Source organism: Lepidothrix coronata, unplaced genomic scaffold (genome assembly GCF_001604755.1).
Source record: "Lepidothrix coronata isolate B3197 unplaced genomic scaffold, Lepidothrix_coronata-1.0 Scaffold93, whole genome shotgun sequence".
In the NCBI taxonomy this organism is placed as follows: domain Eukaryota; kingdom Metazoa; phylum Chordata; class Aves; order Passeriformes; family Pipridae; genus Lepidothrix; species Lepidothrix coronata.
In genome coordinates this window covers 1,363,681-1,385,313 of record NW_016690273.1, presented here as the reverse complement: position 1 = coordinate 1,385,313, position 21,633 = coordinate 1,363,681, and the positions used below count along the sequence as shown (strand labels likewise).

The following is a 21,633-nucleotide window of genomic DNA, read 5'->3' as shown; positions in this document are numbered from 1 at the left end:
GTTGCTCTTCTCTGGACCTGCTCCAGGACCTCAATGTCCTTCCTGAACTGAGGGGCCCAGAACTGGACACAGCACTCCAGGGGTGGCCTCACCAGCGCTGAGTACAGGATTTATTTATTTTTTTTTAATGGAATATGTTTTTCTCACGGGCTGTCTCCCTCTCTGCCCTCCCAGCCTCCCAGATGCTGATGTTCACTGCGTACCTCGCCGTTGTCGTTGCACTTTACCTCGTCCCCCTCACCATCTCCTCCCCTTGCATCATGGAGAAGAAGGCCCTGGCACCAAAGCCAGCCATCATCGGGCACCGTGGAGCACCCATGGTGAGTAGCCCCCCATGGTTCCACCCCTCTGCCCGTGGGGAGGCTCTGATTCCAGGGAGCAGGCACACCAGCTGGGAGTCTGAGCGCCCTCCTGACAGGAATTCCCGTGGGAATGAAGCTGGACATGAACCACCCCCTAGATGTTTGAGGTGCCTCACAAACACCAGGGTAATCCTTGCCTTGCTCAGGCTGGTTTGGGCATTGTTTTGGCTGCTGCTTTTTGTAGAACCAGAGGATATCAGCCTCAAAGATCATCCAGTCCCAAACCCCCCTGCCATGGCCTGGACACCTCTCACTAGAGCAGGTTGTTTAAGGCTGTGTCCAGCCTGGCTTCCAACACCACCAGGGATGGGGCAGCCCCACCCCCCTGGGCAGCCTGTGCCAGGGCCTCACCCCCCTCACAGGAAAATATCCTCTTCCTAATATCTAATCTAAATATTTCTTTTTGCTGGATTTTGCTCTCCAGGCTTAGCCCACGAGCTGGAGCAGTGGAAGCTTCTGGTAATTATTATTATTTTAGAGCTTGAGGCTCAGTGTCCATGTCCTTTGCAGGACCTCAGCAGCAGTGGTTGTACTCAGCTCACAGCAAAGTGCCCTCCAGGATGTGGCAGTCTGCAAAAAAACAAGCTGTGCTGAGCCTGCACGAGTGCCCTGTGCTCTTGCATTGCAGATCAGCATGAGAATGGGGGAGGTAGTGAAACATTCTGCCTCTGGGTAGACCTTGAAAGCATAATCACAGGGTCCTTTCTTCTCCAAGGCTTCTGGACCTGTCCAGGCAGAAGGTAGAGCAGGTTGGCTTGGGCAGAGTCATGGAATGGTTTGGGTTGGAAGGGTCATCCAGTCCAGAGCTGTCCTAGGGTGGCACATCTCTAGTTTGGGGGCTTCTGCCCCCAGGTCTGTGGAGTGGTCACATGCCCATCTCTCTGTGCTGGCTGATTGACTTCAAAGATTGCAGTGGAGGCACCAGCCTTGGGAATGAATTGGATTTTTTGAGGCATCCATCTAACGTTTTTGTGGCATTCAAAGCAGAAAGATCTGTATAGGCTGTTGGAAGCTGTTTTGCAGGCTGGAGTGTGCCTGAGCTCCTCTCCAAGCTCAGGGCTGTGCACTGGGAGTTTGCTGGGTGAGATAAACACCTGTCGTGACACAAGTATTTTATTTTAGTTCTCTTTATTCTTCGTGTTTTCTTTCTCTAAGTAGCCCCTTGAAGTGCCAGCTTCATTTGCATCACTCCTTTTAACTGCATGTCCCCTGTGGGTGGTGGGATGAAGTTCTGGGCATGAGAAATGCTTTTTCCTGTCCCGCTGAGTTTGCACCAACCACGAAGGCCAGAAGAAGCCAAGTGAGAACCCGGGCTCTGTGTGCTTTCTGCAAGGCAGGAAATCACAAACCCTGTGGGGAGATTCTCATCCTGTGGGGTTTCCAGACGTGTGTGCCCTCCACAGCCTTCTAAAGGAACTGAACAGCAAACAAATCCCTTCTGTCCTTGAGGTATTTACAAAAACCTTATCTGGAGCAGGAATCCCAGCTGAGCCTTGGTCCTTTGCTTCTTACTCTTCCTTGGAGCCAGCAAACACTTGTTGCAGTAGGGAATAAACCCTTCTGGGAGGTTCTGGTTGTGTGTTAAAGGCTGATGAAGAGCAGCATTGGAGCTGTGCCAGGGCACAGCAGGGCACATTCCTCCTCTTCCCATTCCATGACACCCAGAGCTGGTTGGCTGTGAGCAGCAGGTGGTTTGCTCTGAATCCCAGGAGAATCAAGATCAGGGACCAGCAAGCCTTGTCCACCCCCCAGGCCACAGCCTGCATGTCCCATGAGGAGCTGGCAGCAGCTTTATCCAGCTGCTTTGCCTTTGCTGCGCGTGGAGTGAGTGCCCTGGAACGGCTGAGGTGGGATGGGGAAGATGAGGACCAGAGTGGTCAAAATGTCCTTCTGTACTTCTGTCCGTGCCCAGCTTTTCACTGTGTCAGGTGTCACCTGGAGCTTGAAGAGCTGCAGTGCAAGCCCTCAGGTTGTCCTGCTTTGTTTTTTTGGAATTAAGAGTGGGGGGAGAAACCCCTGAGCTCATCTAAAGCTCAGGAGGAGCCTTGGCATTGGGCCTATGGAGGAGGATTAGAGAATCCCAGAATCACTGAGGCTGGAAAAGCCCTTCAAGGTCACAGAGCCCACCCTGTGCCCGATGCCCACCTTGTCCCTCAGCCCAGAGCACTGAGTGCCACATCAGGCCTTCCTTGGACACCTCCAGGAATGGGGACTCCAAACCTCCCTGGGCAGCCCCTGCCAGTGTTTTTCTGCAAATAAATTCTTCCTGCTGTCCAACCTGACCCTCCCCTGGCACAGCTTGAGGTGTGTCCTGTTGTCCTGTCCCTTGTTCTCTGGGAGCAGAGCCCGACCCCCCACAACTCTCCCCTCCTGTCAGGGAGTTGCAGAGCCAGAAGGTCCCCCCTGAGCCTCCTTTTCTCCAGGTTGAGCGCCCCCAGCTCTTTTCTTTACATTAAAAAGGCTTTAGGCTGAAGAAAAACTGGTGGTTTCTCAGCTGGTTTGGGGGGCTTTGTTGCCTTGTTGGTTTTGAGGGCCTTTCTTTTGTTTCATCTTAGGTACTAAAACATTCCCACCATCTCTTTGGGGTGGCTTTGGGGTTTCTTTTTTGCTTTGGTGTGTTGTACAGCTTATGCACATGTTAAAAATGAGGGCAGTTGAGCTGTGTGCTGCCCAGTCTGTGGCAGCAAACAATCCCAGTTGGCATCTCCTGCCAGGCCTGGAGAAAGGCTCGTGCTCACTGAGATAAATCCCTGTCAGCTCAGGGAGTCTTTCATTAAATCAGCCTTCAGCTTTTCTGGGTGTGCAGGACAGTAATGAGCTCTCATCTCCTGTATGGAGTTATTAAATCCCTAATGGCTTTTGCTTATGAGTTTATCCTGTTGTCTAAGGCAGTTTTGGGTTGGTTTTTTTTCTTCTCTCTGTTTGTTTTGTGCTTTTCCCCTTCCTTTCAGTCTAGTTGAGCTATTTTCTGAAAACTTGGATCACAATATCCCAGAATGGCTTGAGTGGGAAGGCACCTTTTAGACCCTCTAGTTCCAACCCCCCAGGGTTAGTTATGGATGTTCTCTAAAATATGAATCCTTGGGGATTAAACATACATTTTATTTTATGTTTTAGACAGAATTGTTAGGAAACTGGGCCACTAATGCTGAAATCCAGTGTACTGTCAGATCCCACACTAAGCCCCATACAGGAAACTTTCAAAGGGCATCATTTTACACCAAAAAAAAAAAAACCCAACCAATTTTTTAGGTGTTACCGTGTCTTTTTGTCCAGTTCCAGATTAATATTGGAAAGGAGAGATAAGAGAGAGAAAATAAAAATAATAATAATAATAAAAAAAAAAGCTCAGATTTCCAAAAGGACAAGAAAATATCCTTAAAACATGCTGATGAAACAAAAATCTGATCCTTTAGTGCAGCTCAGTGCACAATCAGAGAATTCCAGGATGGTTTGGGTTGGGAGGGACCTTAAAGACCATCACATTGCACCCCCTGCCAGGGGCAGGGGCACCTTCACTAGACCAGCCAGAGGTGCTGCTGTTAGTTTGGAACAAAATATTCTGTCCAAGCTCCTTCCTAAACCTCCCCAACGTACAAATGATGTCATGATTTTTTTTTTTTTAAAGTCCTGGCTAATTAGTGGAAAAATACAACGTGGTGATGTCCAGAGCAAGGTTATGCTGCTCTAACTAACACGGTTTCATAATTTTCCTTAAGGAGGGTTCAGAGCTCTTGACTCTGTTTGAATGCATTTGCAATGGATTTGGGAGCACAAAAATAGTCCAAATGAGTTCATTCCCGGGTAATTTTGTAGGAATGATTTGCTGTGTCTCTGCAGCAGGGAGGAAAGAATAGCAGCCTGATTGTAAGGGGGGTGAGCCTTTCAAACCAATCACAGAGAGGAGGAGCAGCTCCTCCAAACCCCGTCTGGCTTTCAGGGATGTAGGATTGTACAGGAGAGGGGATTTGGGCTGAAATCATTGCTTTGTGTCCCAAGTTCCTTTAAGAAGTTGGTTGACTCCATTGCTGCAAACATGGATTTAGGATGTAGACATAATGTGCATGAATAGATATTGTACATGAATATTGTTTCAAGGGGGAAGCCCCTAAGAACCCTGGAGGGAAACACAGAAATACAAGCAGAAAGATTGTGCATTTATTTAGTTACTGCAGTTTTCCTGGGAAACCTTTTTTTTAAAAAAATCACACTAATTTCAGTAGTTTAATTCCTGTAACAGCAACTGTCCCACTTGGACATATCTCTGCCTTAAATATGCTGAATTTGGAGATTCAGCTCCCTCTTTTTTGGAGGAATAGAGACAGGCTGGGATGATGGGAATACCTGTATCTCAGATTCTCCCTTCTCACAAAAAACCTCCCATTGCAGGGGTTATAAACTCCTGGTACAGGGGAATCTGCCTCCAGAGTGGGGCCAGGGGAACCTCTGGGAATAGTTGGATTTGAGGGGACAAGGTTAAATCTGCTTTCCTGGCGTTCTGGTTGATCTTCACTGGCTTCTGCCCTGGCTGTGAGTGGCTCGTTCAGTTCCTTGCAGTGGAAGGGCTGCAGTGAGGTCTCATGGGGGCCCCTTTAGGCACTGGAAGGTTCTCTGGGATCTCCCCAGAGCTGGACACCCCCCGGCTCTTCCAGCCTGGCTCCGCAGGAGGGGTGTTTGTGGGGCTCTGGGTGCAGCTGATGCTTGAGGTGGTGTCACATCTTGAGCTGGGGCTCGTGTTGCACGTGGCCAGCTGGCTTTCTCTGGCTCAGCTCTCTCTCCTTTGAGGACTCCTCGCTGTGTTTCCCCCTCGAAAAGCCGGCACTGAGCATCGTGCTGGAGAGAGAGGATCACCTTGTGGGGTTGGCCTGCGGGAACCTGAGCCGCTGGGGAGGGGGAACCCGAGGTGCTGAGAGCAGCCCAAGGAGACAGGAGCGAGTCTGGATGGCATCTCCCGGTCTTTCTTTGCGCGGCTGCTGCTCTCTGCTGACGGGTCTGGGCATCGGGCACGTGGAAAAAAACCTCCCTCAGCTCGACCTTGGGCGACCCAGCGCTGGGCTGGGAACAGGGGGGTGCCTCTGTCTTCGCCTAAACAAGCCTGGCTTTGACTGGGAGCTTTTTTTAGGAAGATAACGTGCCCCCGTGTTGCCTTTGTTGAACAAACATCCCAGTGAACCGGTCCTGGTGCGCGGCTGGACCCAGAGGAATGCAGTGAGGTAGCAGGGCTGGGAGAAAGTGGTTGCTGACATTTGGTCTGATTGTTTTACCCCCGAGGGTGTAAAGTGATCAGCTTGTAAGGAAACAAATGGCACCTTAGATGCTTGAGCGGGTTTTTATCTGTATTTATTTTTGTGTGCATCTTGCTCATGTGGTGCAATTAGGCCTTTGCTCTTAATTGTTCCTCTTTCCAACCCCTGAGTGGGCCTTGAAAATCATGGGTTGTGAAAGCTTGTATCTTGATGCAAACTTGGTCCTGTCCATAGGGATAAATTTTCTAGGCTTAAGGCTGCTTTTTAATTATTGTTAAAATTCACTCTGACATTTATTATTAGAGAAACCATCTGATTTTTAGTCTAATAGATGACTTTATTGAATGACTAGATGCAGAAATAAAATGCCTGGTACCCAATGTGTGGTCTAGTTGTTCTTCCTGGTGTGGATAACACCCTGCTTTATGGTCTATAAATATGCATTTCTTTCTATAATGGCATTTGAAACACTTGTTTGCATAGAAAAGTAGGAGAATGAAGAACTCTGAAGGTGTAACCTGCAAAACAAGATTGTTTTGGCTCCCTGATATCTCCAAACCTGCCTCCCAGCATCCTTGCTGACGCTGCTGTGTGAACTTTCCACATACCACTGACCTCTCGTTGCTTTTGGAATATTTTTTTCCCCCGCAGTTGGCACCAGAAAACACTCTGATGTCCTTCCAGAAGGCAGTGGAGCAGAAGGTGTTTGGAGTCCAAGCTGATGTTGTACTGAGGTAAGTCAGGGGGCTGGTCAGTCTGAGACTGTCTGGGCATGGTCCAAACCCCTGGTAGGTCTTTCCTGTCTGGTGGTTTCTGCTTTTTCCCATTGGAAAGGGCTGTGGTGAACACATCCAATAACTCCCATGTGTCTCCCACATCCAATAACTCCTGCGTGTCTCCCACATCCAATGACTCCTGCATCTCCCGCATCTAGTAACTCCTGCATCTCCCACATCCAGTAACTCCTGCATCTCACACATCCAATAATTCCTGCGTGTCTCCCACATCCAATAACTCCTGCGTGTCTCCCACATCCAATAACTCCTGCGTGTCTCCCACATCAAATAACTCCTGTGTGTCTCCCACATCAAATAACTCCTGTGTGTCTCCCACATCCAATAATTCCTGCCTGTCTCCATTTGTAATGCACAGATGCTCCTAATTGTTTCCGTCAGATGGTGGTGAAAGGTGAATTTGTCCAGATGGGGGAACCTGGATCCCTTTGTCACAAAACTAATCTCCATTTGCAGGAAGGCTGGAGTTTATCTTTGTTTTATCACAGTGAGATACAGCACCTGCTTTCTAACCTGGCTCTTGGTGATCCCTCACTTTGTCTCAGTTCCAGTTATAAATTCAAGAAAGACTCAAAGCAGATGTTTTATTTTTTCCCTGACTTGCTTTGGAGGTTTATGTTGATGGAAAGGTGTTTTTGCCTGGTGGGGGGAAGTTTAATTGTTGATTGCTTTCTTTTTACCTTGCATAATTTTTTTGAGAGAAAATGATTTGAAAACCAAAGGACTTTCTTCCCACCAGGGAGTGGAAGGTCACTGTGGAAGGATGAAGTCTGAATTGGGATGGGTGTTATACAAGTCTTGTTCTTTCCAAAATTAGTTCAGTAACTGCTGGGAAGGGACAAGTACTCGAGTGCCCAGCTCACAGATGAGCACTTGGCTCGTGTGGCTGAACCAGTCACTTCCATTAACACTGGCCAAGGAGAAAGGTGGACTTTGGGGAGGAGGAGAGCTGGAAAAGCTCCAAGAGCTCTCCACACTGCCTCTCCTCAGCTATCCCAGAGGAGCACTCCAAGGACCCTTTACTTGAACAATGCTCTTGATGGCCCAATTACTTGAGCCCTCTCTGGGAGCACAAGTGCCTTTAGGAAAAGAGGATTCCATTGAGTTTCAGACTGAAGAAGTGATGGCAATGCAGCTGGCAGCACTTCTGGGAGGGGGTCGTGGCACCACACCCACTGCTGTCCTTACCCTCTGAAAGATGCTCCTTGTGCCTGTGGCTGGATGGGTCTCCCCGGCCAGGGAGATCCCTCTTGGAATGTTTCCGTGCCTTTGTAGGCACATATCAGCCGTGGGTGGGCAGCTTGGACATACCCTCAGACCCATCCCACCCTGCTCCCTGCCTGTCACACATCCCAGAGCAGTGACCCTGGTTACAAAGCCAGCTTTGCTCCAGGCAGCAGGAGCACGGCATCACTGCTGTTCCTATCTCTCTCTCTCCTCCCCCCTCCCACAGCTCTTCTTCTAAAGCTCCAGGTTCTGTCTCTGAATTATTGTTTCAAACCTGTGCCTGCCAATACCTTGTGGTTAACCTTGAGTGGTGCTGAGTGACTCCGTGGTGGGGAGGATTGGAAAGGAGGGAGCAAATGTTAATTGCCCCATAGGTTTCCACACTGTGGGAACAGGTTAGTGGTGTCTGATGAGATGTTAACACTCCAGCTCCTGTGACCCTTAAACACCCCACACTCTTCACTTGTTTAGCATATTTTCTTTTTTTTTCTTTTTTTTTAAACTGTATTTATTAAAATCCCTCCTGACTGCAGGAGCATGGTGTGCTGAGCATGGGGTTGCTGTGTCAGCGTGTTGCTGTGGGCTGGGGGGAGTGTTGGCCCAGCACATTGCTGGAAACAGCAAATAAAGATATCAGTGACCTCTGTGATAAGGGACTTCTGCAGGCACTGGTAAAGCTGAGGCAACATTTGCTCCATCATCTAAAACTGGGTTTCATTTTCCCTAGAGCTCTTGGGGGTGAGTGCTTTGGGTCGTCCCCTAATTCAAATGGGATTTGTATTTTCATCCCACCCCTTTTCCAAGCCTTATCTGAGTCTCCTGTTCTGAAGGTGGGCTCTTTGCTTTGGAAAATGTCATTGTTATCAGGCTGGCTTTGTCCTGATTTCTGAGTGCAGACAATTGTCCCTCTGCCCCTGATAGAAACCATCCCTGCCCTGTGTGGGGTCACCACTGACCTGAGCACTGAAAACTGGGTGGAGGAAAGTTTAAAGCATTTTTTGTGTTTCCCAGAACCTTTGTTCTGTAATATCCAGGTGACTTTAAAAACCCAGGGCGTAGATTTGGCTGTTTAATTTCATCTGAGAGTTGGGGTTTCTTTAACATGCATGAACTTAACAACTCACGTGGGTGTGGCTGTTTCCTGAAACCAGTTTTCAATTGGAAAAGGCAGTTTCAGAGCATTTTTTGGTAGTTTGGAATCCTTGCACTTTGCTGAAAGCCTTGATGTTCACATCCAGTCTGAGAGCCTTTGAAAATCTCACTCATTATCTGCTCTGAACAGTTTGAGGATAGTTTGTGTGTGTTTGTCTGTGCATCCAGGAAAACCTTGGATGTTTCGGGGAGCTGCAGGTGCTGAGAAAGCTTTGGTTCCCGTGAGCGTTCAGGGTGGGAGTTCCTGTCCAAGCTGCCTGAGTTTGACAGTCTGGAAATCTTTGAGGGGATAGTGGGGAGGTGGGATGGAGGGATGGGTGAGGGATGGACAGAGTTGTGTTGTGTATGAATGGCTGCCGACATCCAGCAGGTATCTAAGAGATGTTTTCCTCAGGGTGCACCTCAGCTGCTCTTGAGGATGCTGGGGGGTGTTGAGCTGGTTGAGACCTTCGCAATGGTTTTGATGTGAAGCTGTGAGGGAGGCTGGAGTGGGAAGGGGCACTTCTCTCCTGCTGTGAGCGTGGCTGTGCACCTCCTCCTGTAACAGGGCCCCTCTGCCTTTGCAGCCACGATGGAGTTCCATTCCTGATGCACGACAGGACACTCAGGAGAACCACAAATGTGGAGGAGGTGTTCCCAGAGCGGGCCTACGAGCACTCCTCCATGTTCAACTGGACTGACCTGGAAAAGCTCAACGCTGGGGAGTGGTTCCTTCAGGTGTGTACCACGAAGCCATGGCCATGGCGTGACAGCTCGTGCCTAAGTCCTCTTGGAAGTGGAAAGGTGGAGATGACACATCTCCTTGGTGGTGTGGGCCGAAGTGCAGCGAGACCAAGTGTCCATGAACCACATGTAGTTTGTCTCTACTACACTTGGTCTAAAAGACATGTTGTCTTTCTGTGCCACCTGGAAGAAGGGGCCTTAATGCCTGGTTGACACCAGAAAGAACTTCAAGACCCCCAGGAGGGTGAAGGTGATTATAAAGAGGGCAGAAAAGAAAGTGTGTTATAAGCTGTTCCTTTCTCTTGAATTTCCTTTTGGACACAATCATCTTCACAGAGAAAAAGTAAGGAATTCAGCCTGGGGGAGTCTGGACTTTGTGGCAGTGATACTGGGATGTGCTTTGCTTTCAGAATGATCCTTTCTGGACAGTGGGGTCTCTCTCAAGGTCTGACTACTTGGAAGCTGCCAACCAGTCAGTCTGCAAGCTGCAGGACATGCTGGAGGTGATCAAGGACAACACATCACTCATGCTGAACTTCCAGGACCTGCCATCAGCTCACCCCTACTACAGCACTTACATCAACATCACCCTGGAAACCATCCTGGCATCTGGAATTCGGCAACAGGCTGTGAGTTCTGGGGGCTTGGTGATGTTTCCAAAACTGCCTTCCTTATGGTTTCCCTGAGTCCTTGAGTGTCTCCATTTGGGCATCAATCCTTGAGGGATTCACTTTGGACAGCTGATTGGAACTGCCACCCTGTGCTAGGATGTCATGCTGGGGAGGACTGGGATGGGCCTCTGAAAGCCTCCCAGAGTGGTGGCTGATGCAGCAGTGAGGGGGCTTGACGGCACCTCGGGGTGTGCTAATGGTAGTGTGGCCAAGAGATGGAGGGATGTGATAATTCTCAGCAATCACAGCATCCCAGACTGGTTTGGGTTGGAAGGGACCTTAAAGATTATGTTGTCCCACCCCCTGCCATGAGCAGGGACACCTTCCACTAGCCCAGGTTGCTCCAAGCCCCGTCCAACCTCGCCTTGGATACTCCCGGGGATGGGGCAGCCACAGCTTCCCTGTGCCAGGGCCTGCCCACCCTCCCAGGGCAGAATTCCTTCCCAATATCCCACCTATCCAACCATCTAGAGGTGTGGGAGGCTGTGTTTCCCAGACAATTAGTGTGGCAGACGAGGCAGTCCCTCGCGTCCCAGCCTTGGGGACCCCTCGGCCACGGCCTGTGCTCTGCCCCTCTCCCTGCCAGGTGATGTGGCTGCCGGACACGGAGAGGCAGCTGGTCAGGCAGGTGGCCCCGGGGTTCCAGCAGACCTCCGGCCTCAAGCTGGACACGGAGCGCCTGAGGGAGAAGGGCATCGTGAAGCTCAACCTGCGCTACACCAAGGTGACGAGCGAGGATGTCAGGTACAGCCCTGCTGGCACGCTGCCCACCTGCATCCCCGTGCCCTGAGTGCGTCCTTTCCTCATCATCCCAGGCTGTCCTGTCTGCCCAGAGGTTTCCTTCCAGATGGACTTGCTCTTGAAAGCTCCAGCTGTGCAAGCTTTTCCCTACCTGTAATGCAGAACCCAGCCAGGCTGTTCCTGAGGGTGCCCAGCTGCCTGCGACAGCCTCTACATGCTAATTCAGTATGTGCTGGTCCTCTTGGAAATACAGATGTATGAATTGGCTGATTGTTATTACACTCTCAGCTCTGGGAGGGAGTGGAGGCTGTTCACTCCGAGTGCTGTTCCGTCCTCATTAGCAGCTGCCCTTTGCTTCCACTCGCCTGCTCCAGAGTTGCTCCCACAGAATTGTGATTAGTCCAAAAGCTGGAAATGCTTTCAGAAATGTGTCTCTGCGGAGAATTCACCCATTTCCTTCCTGTCCTGTATCAGCTATTCAAGCTGATCAGCTCATCTCTTCAATGAGACGGGCACAGGGTGGGCTCCTCTGCTGTATTTGCACCATGTGGTGTGTTGGCTCCAGCTTTGCCCCCTTTCTCAGGGAGGGCAGATTGTTTCTAGCAGGGCTTTTCTGTTTTTTGAAGCTTAAATGCTTGAAAACTAAACAATATATATCTCCAAAGGAGCTGCCTTGCTGTATGTTTGAGCTGGAAATAGGGAAGAGCTGAGCCAGTGGCTGTTTGAGAGCAAGGCCCTATTTAACATAATCCATGGTGTCCTTCCTTGGCTGCCAGCTTTACCTGCGGGATAATTCCTGCCTGGTTTTACCCCTGTGTATTTGCTGTATCCCATGGAGAGAACCCTATGCCAGTCTCCCATCAATCCCCCCTGAGCTGTCTCCCAAATCAGACCCTGAGTGCTTCCTGAACCCTGAAGACCTTGTGGTGCCCTGTCAAATATTGCTGCAGTCCTGGTTTAACAAAGTGCTCTCAATCCTCCCCAGAATCAGCACCTGGATGTCACATTGCTGTGACAACCACCTCTGCCCTTGAGCATCCCTCTGGAGCAGCTTTGAGCTGTGTCCACATCCTGTCCTGAGCCCTTCCACTTCCAAGTGCTTTGCCAATATTAAATTGCAGGGATTAGTCTGTGCTGCCGGGGTGAGGGGGATTAGTGATTCTTCTTCTTCACAGATAAGGAAACAGAGCAGTTATGCAAATCTGGGGCCCAGGGAGTCACTGCCAGTGCCTGGTTTGCTGCTGGCAGCTCCTGGACCCCCAGCTTGCAGCTGTAGCTTCTTGGAAAATGCCCTCGGGAAGCTGTGACTCTGCCACTGTCCCCAAAACAAGGGCGTGGAAGTTGTAGGAATTGATGGTGGAGGCAGGTCTGTCAGTGTTTAATTAAGCAAATTGCCTGTGAATTGTTAGAGGCCTCTGAGCCAGACGCTGATTTTGCATCAACCTGGCGAGGTGGTTGTCACAAGTACACTCCATGTCCCTCGTTCATGGGGAAGCTTTTGAGATGGTCTGTGGGCTGGGTCAGACAGCAGCTGAGAGGGCAAGAAAGCTCTGGAGTTCAAACCTTTGGGCTGCAGCGCCCTTGGGTTGCTTAGGAAGTGTTAAAAAAAACATTTTCTGCAATTCCAAGCGACTCGGGTGGGGATGGCAGGGGCTCTGCTCTGGGAGCTGAGGCTCTGAGGTTTGAGGAGGGTCCTGCACGTCACCCTGTGTGTCTCCTGGCAGGGACTACGCCATGGCCAACCTGAGTGTGAACCTGTACACGGTGAACGAGCCCTGGCTGTTCTCCATCCTCTGGTGTGCCGGGGTCCCCTCGGTCACCTCCGACAGCTCCCACGTCCTCCGCAAGGTGCCTTTCCCCATCTGGCTCATGGTAAGGCTGGGAAGGGGCCCCTGGAAGGGAGGGAATGCAGTGGAGAGGTGTTGCCCACCACATGTCCAGTGGGGTTTTCCAGGAGGGTTTGGTTGGGTTTAAGGTGCTGTTTTGGAGCCCACAGAGCTCAGAGCCAACATCAGCACACGAAAGGAGGGAGGGTTTAACACTGTTCCCGTTGGCAGTTTTTCCTGATAACATCATTCTGGATGACAGCCTGGCCTTGGGAAGGTCATAAACGCTGTGATTTACACCCTACCCCTGCAGCTCCGTGCTTTTCTTGCTCCTTGATGGTAACTTCAGCCACGTGTGGTCTCTCTGTGGTTGCACAAACCAGAAGGTTTAAGGTCTGCTTCTGTTTCTTGTCTTGCAGCCTCCAGACGAGTACCATCTAATCTGGATCACGTCTGATCTCATTTCATTTATCATAATTGTAGGAGTTTTTATATTCCAGAAGTAAGTAGCCTTGTTACAGCTCATCTCTTGTGCATTTGTGACGTGTGTTTTTGTCCAGAGCCTGGGGTGGAGATGGGAGAGAGGCTCTGCTCCTCAAAGCTTGGACTGTGATAGCAGGGAAAGGTTTATTTAAAAATCCACGTGAAGATCCAAGCAATAATTCCACTCCCAAGATGTTGATACAGAACTGGAGGCAGTTGCTGCTACCTTTTAAAAAGCACGAGAGATCTCAAAATAGCAGCAACAGATGCCTTGCTTTGCTCTTAAACACATGTGGAAGAGAAACTGTAGATGCTTTAGGGAAATGGATGTTGAGAAAGACATAACAATACTTTAAAGGAAAAAGAATAGGGGGGTGTTGAGATTCCACCATGAGAGTCTTCAAAAAGAACACGTTATATTTTTCTTAAATCAGTTTGTTCTTGTTTGGAGGAAGAAGAAATAGAAATATTACAGAATCACAGAATGGTTTGGGTTGGAAAATCACCTAGTTCCAAGCTCCCTGAGTAGGGAGTTATTATGGGAGACATTATGATAGAGCAGATCAAATCAGCTGCTTAGTTCAGTGCACAAAGAAAGTCCATTTTGCAAAGGAAAGAGAGAGCAAGCGTTTGATGAGGGTGTGGCAGAACCTTTCCTCCAGAAGGGCGCTGGGGCTGTGATGTCTGGAAGTGTCCTCCACTCCCTCAAATCCATCAGATGGCTTTATGGGGATGTCCCTGATCTTTAGACCTTATATTTCTCTGCTGGATGCCCAAATGCACAAAAGAGTCTGGAAGCAGGGACTGACCTCTCTGAAGAGCACAATTTGAAGGCCAAGTTGATATTTGTGCTCTTTGGCCTCATCTCTCAGAGTCAGTTTTAGAAGGTTTTCCTGATTCAGAACCAGGAGGCCAAAGGTGGAGGAATTCAGCTGATTCAACCTGCTGGGTGGGAACTAGAGGTCCCAGAGCAGAGTGAGGTGGTGCTTGGAGAGGGAGAAGTCACAACTACATGGACTTTGCCATAGCTGGACTCCTCTGCACAGATGGAAGCTCTTCAAGCTTGGAAGAGGTTTGATGTAGTAGGGGAAGAGCAAACAGGGTAAGGAAGGAAAGCATTATTGCAGGATTTCTCTTCCACCCTCAGTGTGATACAGGTGGGAAGAGCTGGAAATGCCACCAGCTCTCCCAGGATCCATCCCCCTGGAGCAGTGAGCTCTGGACCTGACACAGGAAGGCAGTTTCTCAGGGAGGTCTGGCCATGTGGGGTTCATCACAGCAGGGCCAAGTGTCTACTTTTGGCTCTCTCCCTTGAGACAACTCAACCCCAAGTCAGTAGAAGGAAGAAAGAGAGACTATTACCAGAAGTTGGACTTGCTCTTCCAAGAGCCTTGTGCAGGACAGACCCACTTCCCTGATGCTCCAGTTTCTCCATCACGTGAAAGAGTTTGTAGCAGGGCTGAGGATAAATCAAAACCGAATCACAGCAGAATTGCAGCTCCGGGAAACGGGGCTTGGCATTTGGCCTTCAGGGTCATGGTTGGTTCTGTGTGGGGTTTTTCATTGGTCTGGTTTGGTTTTGTTGGTTTTTTCGCTCCCAAGTCCCTTTTTGGGGCAAACCAGAGCTGCTCCCTTGCTGCAGGGACGAGGGGGTGGGTGGGAGCAGAGCCACCGCTTCGATGTGCTCGTCCTCTGTCCTCCGCATGGCTTCTCTCCTCCGTAGGGTAGGGATTGCTCCTGCTCTTCTGCTCCGGTGACAGGACTGTGGCAGCCTCTCCAGAGGGGGAATACCAACTGGGATGACTTCTAACTAACCTTTTTTTGCCTCTTTGCCTTGTTTATTTTCTTACTGCTCTGACTGTTGTGCACGTTCCTCCTCTTTCTCTCTCTGCTGCATTCTGGCATCTCACAGCTATCACATGATCAGGTAATTCTGGTGCTTTCCTCCTCTTTCTCTTTTTCATTCAACCTTCCTTTCTCTCTTTCTTTCTCCCTCTCTGCTATGGCTTCACTGCAGATGGACAGGGTAGGATGCAGCTTTTCCCGATGCTTTCAGACATCTGGCTTTGTGGGGGGACCAGGAGGGGTCAAACACTGGGCAGTCCACAGCCACCACCACCACAGGCATCTGATGCTCAAGCCAGAGGATGTTTTGAAGGCAATCTGACCTTCTGTGGCAATGGTCTTAAGTCACTGCCTTTTAAAACAGCCCTGTTCTGAGGCCCTGTGGCACGTTGTAACTGGGAAATTCCCAGTGGATGTAATGATCTCTCCATGGGAATAATCCCATGCGAAATAGCCCCTTCCTTCCTGTATTTGCCAGAGGTTTTTGAGACCAACCTCTTCTAAATTGTGTGATTCTCAAGAAAATCATGTAACCTGTTCAGTGATACACAGTAGCCCTCCTCTGGCCCTGGAAATGATTTAGAAGGGCTGAGAGCTGGAAAGGTTTGGCTGCACTCAGAGCTTGGGACCTTCCAGGAGTCTCGTCCCACTTACACCGCTGTGGAACTGGAAAGGCAGTGTGAAAACAGAGAGCATTGCCCTTGGGAAGGGACTGAGCCTGGGATGCTGGATTTGAAGTGCCATCACTTTGGAACCCAGCTTTCTCCTTTCCCTCCCCAGTCGTTGTCGCTGTCCTGCAGTAAAGCCTTCGCCGTGTCCCTCCTCGGACCAAACTCTCCCCGTGTTCCCTCCTCCCTTCCTCCTGCTGTGTGCCCTGGGGTCGGATTCCCGAGGACTTGGTTGCTCCCTGTCTGTGCTTACCAGCCCCCCTCCCTGTGCCCACCCACAGCCTCAGGGTTGGCCACCAGCAAGCAGTGCCTGGCACTCGGGGTGTGGCATGTCCCCAAAACAGGGTCTGGCTGCAGGGAGCTGGGTGTTCTCCCCTTCTCCAGCTCCCCTTCCCTCCTTAGCTCATGGATAAGGAGAAGGCAGGCATGGAGGAGCTGGGCAGGCTTTAGGATGGGACCCTGTTTGTGGCTGGCTTGGCTCTGTGCTCGCTCCATCTTCTCACCTCAGCACCGGGGACCTGCCTGCCCCTCTCCCACCCTTTTCCCTGCCATTTTAGCATCTCCCCTCCCACCCAGGGCTCCGGCTGTGGCCCTAACACGGTGTGTGCTCTCTGTGTTGTTGTCCCAGTATTTTTTAGTCTGTTCCCACCCTGTGTCCGTCTGGTCTGCTCTGCCGCCAACCTCCCAGAACAGGACCTTCCTGCTGCCTCTCTGGCCCTTTTGCACGCTGCTGTCCCAAACCTGGCCGAGCACAACACAGCCCAAGGGGGTAGGAGAGGTGCTATTTTCTATTAAACCAGCTTTTTTGGAGACCCAGAGGCCGCTGAGCACAGCACGGAGTGTTTGGTGTGGTGTTGGTTGGAGTGGCACCGTGGTTAAATGTACTCGTGGCTCTTCTAAGAGGATGTTTCAAAGCACTCCTGAAAAATGGGGTTACCCTCTCCTGGCTTGTTCACCCAGAGCAAGGCACCCCTGTGAGAGGAGGCATCACCTCCTCGTGCATGTTTTCCCACCCTGGGTGTGAGCACAGCCACCCTGGGAGATGGAGAGCAGAGAGCAGTGCTTGTTCCTCTTGGCAGGAGGAGAAATGCCCTTGGTCCCTGGAATCCTTGGAGTCTGGGCTCTCTGTGCCTCACGATGACCCACACTCTCCATGGGGTGGCTGGGAATGGGCCCTGCCTTTTGGCCACACAGCCCAGCCTGGTGCTGGAAATCCTGGTGTGTTGGCAGAGAAAAGACTCGTTGTTGTAGAGGCATGTTTTGGTCCTGATTTGTAGTTTAAGGAGGGTCTTACCCTGGGAGGTCTTGCAACCATGTTGACCTTAGTGTCCCTTGCAGGCAGATCCCACTAAGGCCAAAAATGCTCTTCTTCCAGTGGCTCAGTTTAGATGATGATGATGATGGAAGAGAAATTTAATTTTTTAATTTTTTTTTAATATACTTTAATGTCTTTGCCTCTTTCTGTTTCCTCTGTGTTTCCTCTGTGTTTCCTCTGCGTTGCTTCTGTCCGTGGGTCTGTGAGTTGCGTTGTGTTGCCATCCCACCCGTCCTTTTCTCTGTAGCATCCTCCTTCATCCATACCCTGGTCAAAGCCTGATGGTGCAGTGTCACCCACTGGGATTTGGGAAGGGGGTGGAAACCCCGAGGAATTGACACCAGTTAGATTTTCCTGGAAAAAAAATTGCAGAAGCTCTTTTGTCATCGCGGCTTTGTCAGGCTGGTGCTGCAGACCCAGGCTGGAGATTTGTGAGCTCCTCAAATGCTCTGCTCCTGGGGCTGGGTTAGGAATGTAAGAGAAGGTGATTGGCACCTAGAAATAAGTAAATGAATAAATAATCACCTTCTCCTGTGTGGGTGAGCCACTACATGGTGCCAGAAGATCAGAAAGCCCAACAGCCACCCTAAAGCCCTGCTGCTTCCCCATCAAATAGTTTTATGGGGTGCCTGGCTCTGGCAGGGAGAATGGGATTTAACTGAAAGCCTTCCTCTGTGGTCAGGAGGCAGGAGGAATAGGTGTGGGGGGTGGGCTATGAAAGCCTGGCCTAAGCAACAGCCTGTGCCAGGGCTGGACAACCCTTTAGGGGAAGAAGTGTTTCTTAATAGCCAATTTGAACCTCCCTTGACACTATTTGAGACCATTTCCTTGCTGTGTCTCAGTTTAGAGACTTCAGATTGCCTTTGAGCAATTTGAGGTCCCTTCTCCCACGAGCCTGAGGGTGAGGAAAAGGTTGTGGATTCTTTACTTGGCTCGGGGCCTTGTTCTGTTCCCTCTTTCCAGCCCTGAGAGTTAAACTGCCCCTACATCCTTTGGACAGCTGGAGAGAGCTGTGGGGCAGCTGCAGCCCTTGATGAAATCGGTCCCTGGGTGTAATTCCTTGGTGGGATTGGGATGTTAACACGACCTGCCTGCGTGAGATGCCACGCTCATCTCCCAACATCCTCCTGCCACGGGGGGTTGTGTCGGTGCCAGGGAGCAAAGGCCTCAGGGGCTCTGGGGCTTGGTGGTGGCCACTCGCATTAAAATGCTCCCACATCTGGGGGGTCCCAGCCCCTGACCTGCTGCTCCCGCCTCGCAGGTGGCGCCTGGGCAGCATCAGGACCTACAACCCGGAGCAGATCATGCTCAGCGCCGCCGTGCGCCGCTCCAGCCGCGACGTCAAGATCATGAAGGAGAAGCTCATCTTCTCAGGTAGGGCTGGTGGGGGGCCCTGTGCTGCTCCCCTCAGTGCCACCCTGCTGGGGGAGGAGCTGCTCGTGCCTCAGGGTGGCTGCACTGACCCGGCTGGCTGAGCTGGCGGGACGTGCTCGTGGCTCATCTGGGACAGGGGGTTGGAACAAGATGATCTTTAAGGTCCTCTCCAACCCAAACCGTTCTGGGATTCATCCCAAGTTGGTTCAGAGATGATATCCCCTCTTTCTCTGCCCTTCCCAGAGATCAACAATGGCGTGGAGCCCACGGATGAGTTGTCCTTCTGCTCTGAGAATGGTTTTGCCAACGAGATCCTCACCCCCACGGACCCCCGGGACTCCAAGCTGCGGATGAACTGAGGGGCTCTGGGCCAGCCCCGTGTGCTCCCTGGCAGTGAGAGCCGTGCTCTTCTGCTCCCCGTGGGATGGGAACCCTGGAGGAACTGCTGGTCGGGCAGAGACCCCTTCCCATACCCCACCACTAACTGCTCCACCTCCCTGGTTGTGAGGTTGGGGGGCTTATTTTTGTAAATATGTAGAAAATTTGAATTTTTTTTGTCTGGGTTTGGTTTTTTTTTTTTTTTTCTGAGTGTAATTTTTCCAGGGCATGAGTGGAAGTACCGTGTTCATTAAACCCTCAACCTTATGGCTGAAGGTATTTGAATCTTGATGTGAAAGCCTGAGTCCCCTTGGGGGGTTCTGGGAACATGTTGGATGTGTGTCCCTGTTCTCCCCCTTGCCCTTCCCCGACCCTTCCCTTGGTGCAGCGACTGTGTAGCTGAACGTTGTGGTGTTCTTGTGAAGTGTTGATTTTGTTATGGTTTTTTTTCTGTTTCTCCCTCGTTCCCCTTTTCCTGGGCAATTAAATTGTAGCTCTGATGCACCAGGAGGCTGTTTGGAGGAGAGACGCTTTCCTGGGAGAGGAACCTTCCCTGCTGAAGCTCAGAGCCAGGGAAGGGGTTGCACTGGCTCAGTCACTTGGGCACCTTCTCCTTGTCCCATCCTCCTTCCCCAAAGCCTGGATGCTCCATGGGGAATGGCCTTTTCAAAAACTCCTGCTGCAGTTTTGAAGGCAAATCCTGAGCGTTGGCTGGAGTTTGGCCTCTGCTGGCAGCAGGTTGGATTTTTTTTTCCCCTTTTTGCTTTCTTTCCATCTTCTCCCTGAGTTGGGCTCTGTTGGGAGCCTGGGTGGCTTGTGAAAAGCAATGCCAGGGGCACCATCACTGCTTGGATCTGGTTGAAGTGCCTGCCACTCCAAGTGGCATTTGCAGTTGCTCCCTGCTTCCCATTCCTTGCACCCTCATCACGAGGGGAGGTGGTGCAGTGTGAGCTTCCCCTTCTCTGGGCCAGCGAGGTGCCCGCGGGTGAAGGAGTTGTAAATAGTTTGGAAGGTGAAGCAGCCCCAGAGTATAATTATTCCTGCAAGGAGACCTTTCCTCCTTGCTTTCAAGGCAGGATCCTTAAAGCTGCACGTTCGTGTCCTCCAAAGGAGTGATGGTCTTGCAGCAGATGCTGAGGGGCTCATGAAGGCAGGAGCTCCCCTCAGTGTGTTTCCAATGCAAAAGGCTTCAAACCAAAATCTTAGACCAGAGGTTAAAAGTTAAAAAAAAAAAAAAAAAAAAGAAAAGCTCAGAAACCAAGTTTGGGACAGTTGAATTTTGTCCTCTCCCCGAAATGGTCTCAGCTCTCTGCTGGGACCTTCAAGGCCTCATGGAGAGGAGCCTGTTTTTGGGTCACTTTGCTGTTCCCAAGGAGCTGAAGCCAGCGGGAAGGCTGCTGGACCTAGGAATGGCTCTTGACTCGCTGTTGGGTTGTTCCCTTCCTTGCCGGATCTTGGTGGGCACCGTGTGCAACGTGAGGAACCCCCCGGAGCACGAGCTCCCTCCGGAGCTGCCCTGGAGGGGACGGGACCTCCCTGTTCCCGTGGCTCTGAAAACCTGGGAGCTGAGCCTCTGGGTGCTGGCCCAGCTGGGCTGTGCAGCACACGAGGAGCTGGTCACCTTGCAGAGGAGGAGGAGGAGGAGGAGGCCCGGGGGTGCTGATGTGCATCACACACCCACAGCCGGGATAAAACCAGCCCTGAGCAGTTTGTCCTTGTTTTGGCAGCACTGAACTGCTCTGTCCTTGTTTTTTTGTTTTTTTTTTAAAGCTGTACTCCAGTAGCATTTTGAAACACTAAAGTTTTGGGCTTAGTGTGGAAGGATTGGGGGCAGAAGTGGCCAACTTTTCTATGGAAAGGAAAAATGCTGATAATGAAAATGTGAATGTCGGTGCTCTAATAAGCACAGCCTAAAATTAAGACTTTAATTCCTTTGGATCTAGCCTGGGTTTTATGAATGTAATAAGACCCTGGTCCATGCTCCCTCTTACCTCCCCCAAATACAGTCCTTCTCTATGGTACTCTCAAGTCTGTGAAATACAGTGTGGGTTTTTTTTCTGCAGAACTGCAAGCTTTTGGTGGATTTGAAGGTATTTTGAGAACTAAGTTTCTTCTCCCTTTGATGTGGTGCTGTATTGAAACATTCCTGGTGGATTGTCATTGCCAAGTGAGAGATGTTGTTAAATCTCAGCATCTGTTGATAATCACCTGCATGTTCTGTTTTTTTCCTTGGAGATGACTTTATTGAGAGGTGAAGTGCTTAAAAGCTTGGAAGTGTTAAAAGCAATCCAACTAAGAGTTGTTTTCACAATTAGCTTCTTCCTTTCTTTCTTTTCTTTTTTTACAACGAGACCCAAACTTCCTGTGTAATGCACTGACTGTTCCCGTTATTGTCCCCAATATTTGCTACCTTTTTTTTTTCTTTAAAAAAGAAAAAAAAAAAAAGATGATACTTTTTGATGAAAATAGAGCTAGACCAAAATAAACTCTGCGACGCTCTGTGAAATAAACTGTCAGTATTCCCCTGCCAGTCTGACGTGGTTTTGTGTTCTGGCACCGCTTGCAGTTGATCCTCCTTGATCTCTGTGTGCTCCCTGAGGGAGCTGAAGGTCTGAGCAGAGGGAGCTTTGGAGCTCTGTCTGTCCTGAGCTCGGTGTGCTTGTGCTGCATCTCCCCTTGGTGACACCGCGCTGTGTGATGTGGTGAACATGCCTGAAGGATGGGATGTCCATGCCTGGACAAGCTCCTGGGAGGGCAGGAGCAAGGAGGGCAAGGTCTCACTCCTGGGTCGGTTCAGCCCCTGGTATCCATAAAGGCTGGTGGATGAA

At 50.6% G+C, this 21,633-nt stretch overlaps 1 protein-coding gene across 5 annotated transcripts in view; it reads left to right on the top strand.

Annotated features, from left to right (window-relative positions):
- GDPD5 (glycerophosphodiester phosphodiesterase domain containing 5) overlaps positions 1-21,335 on the top strand; it is a 115,867-nt gene extending 94,532 nt beyond the window's left edge. For 4 of the 5 annotated variants that reach the window (XM_017821959.1, XM_017821958.1, XM_017821960.1 and 1 more), the window contains 10 exons: positions 175-320; positions 6,260-6,342; positions 9,348-9,498; positions 9,915-10,133; positions 10,762-10,919; positions 12,641-12,788; positions 13,162-13,244; positions 15,138-15,152; positions 18,315-18,427; positions 18,671-21,335. In XM_017821959.1, the coding sequence (XP_017677448.1) occupies positions 175-320; positions 6,260-6,342; positions 9,348-9,498; positions 9,915-10,133; positions 10,762-10,919; positions 12,641-12,788; positions 13,162-13,244; positions 15,138-15,152; positions 18,315-18,427; positions 18,671-18,786 (1,232 nt within the window). In that variant the 3' untranslated portion in view covers positions 18,787-21,335. The remainder of the gene's footprint in view (positions 1-174; positions 321-6,259; positions 6,343-9,347; positions 9,499-9,914; positions 10,134-10,761; positions 10,920-12,640; positions 12,789-13,161; positions 13,245-15,137; positions 15,153-18,314; positions 18,428-18,670) is intronic. The other variant, XM_017821961.1, reaches the window with a different exon arrangement.
- The last annotated feature ends 298 nt before the right edge of the window (positions 21,336-21,633 follow it).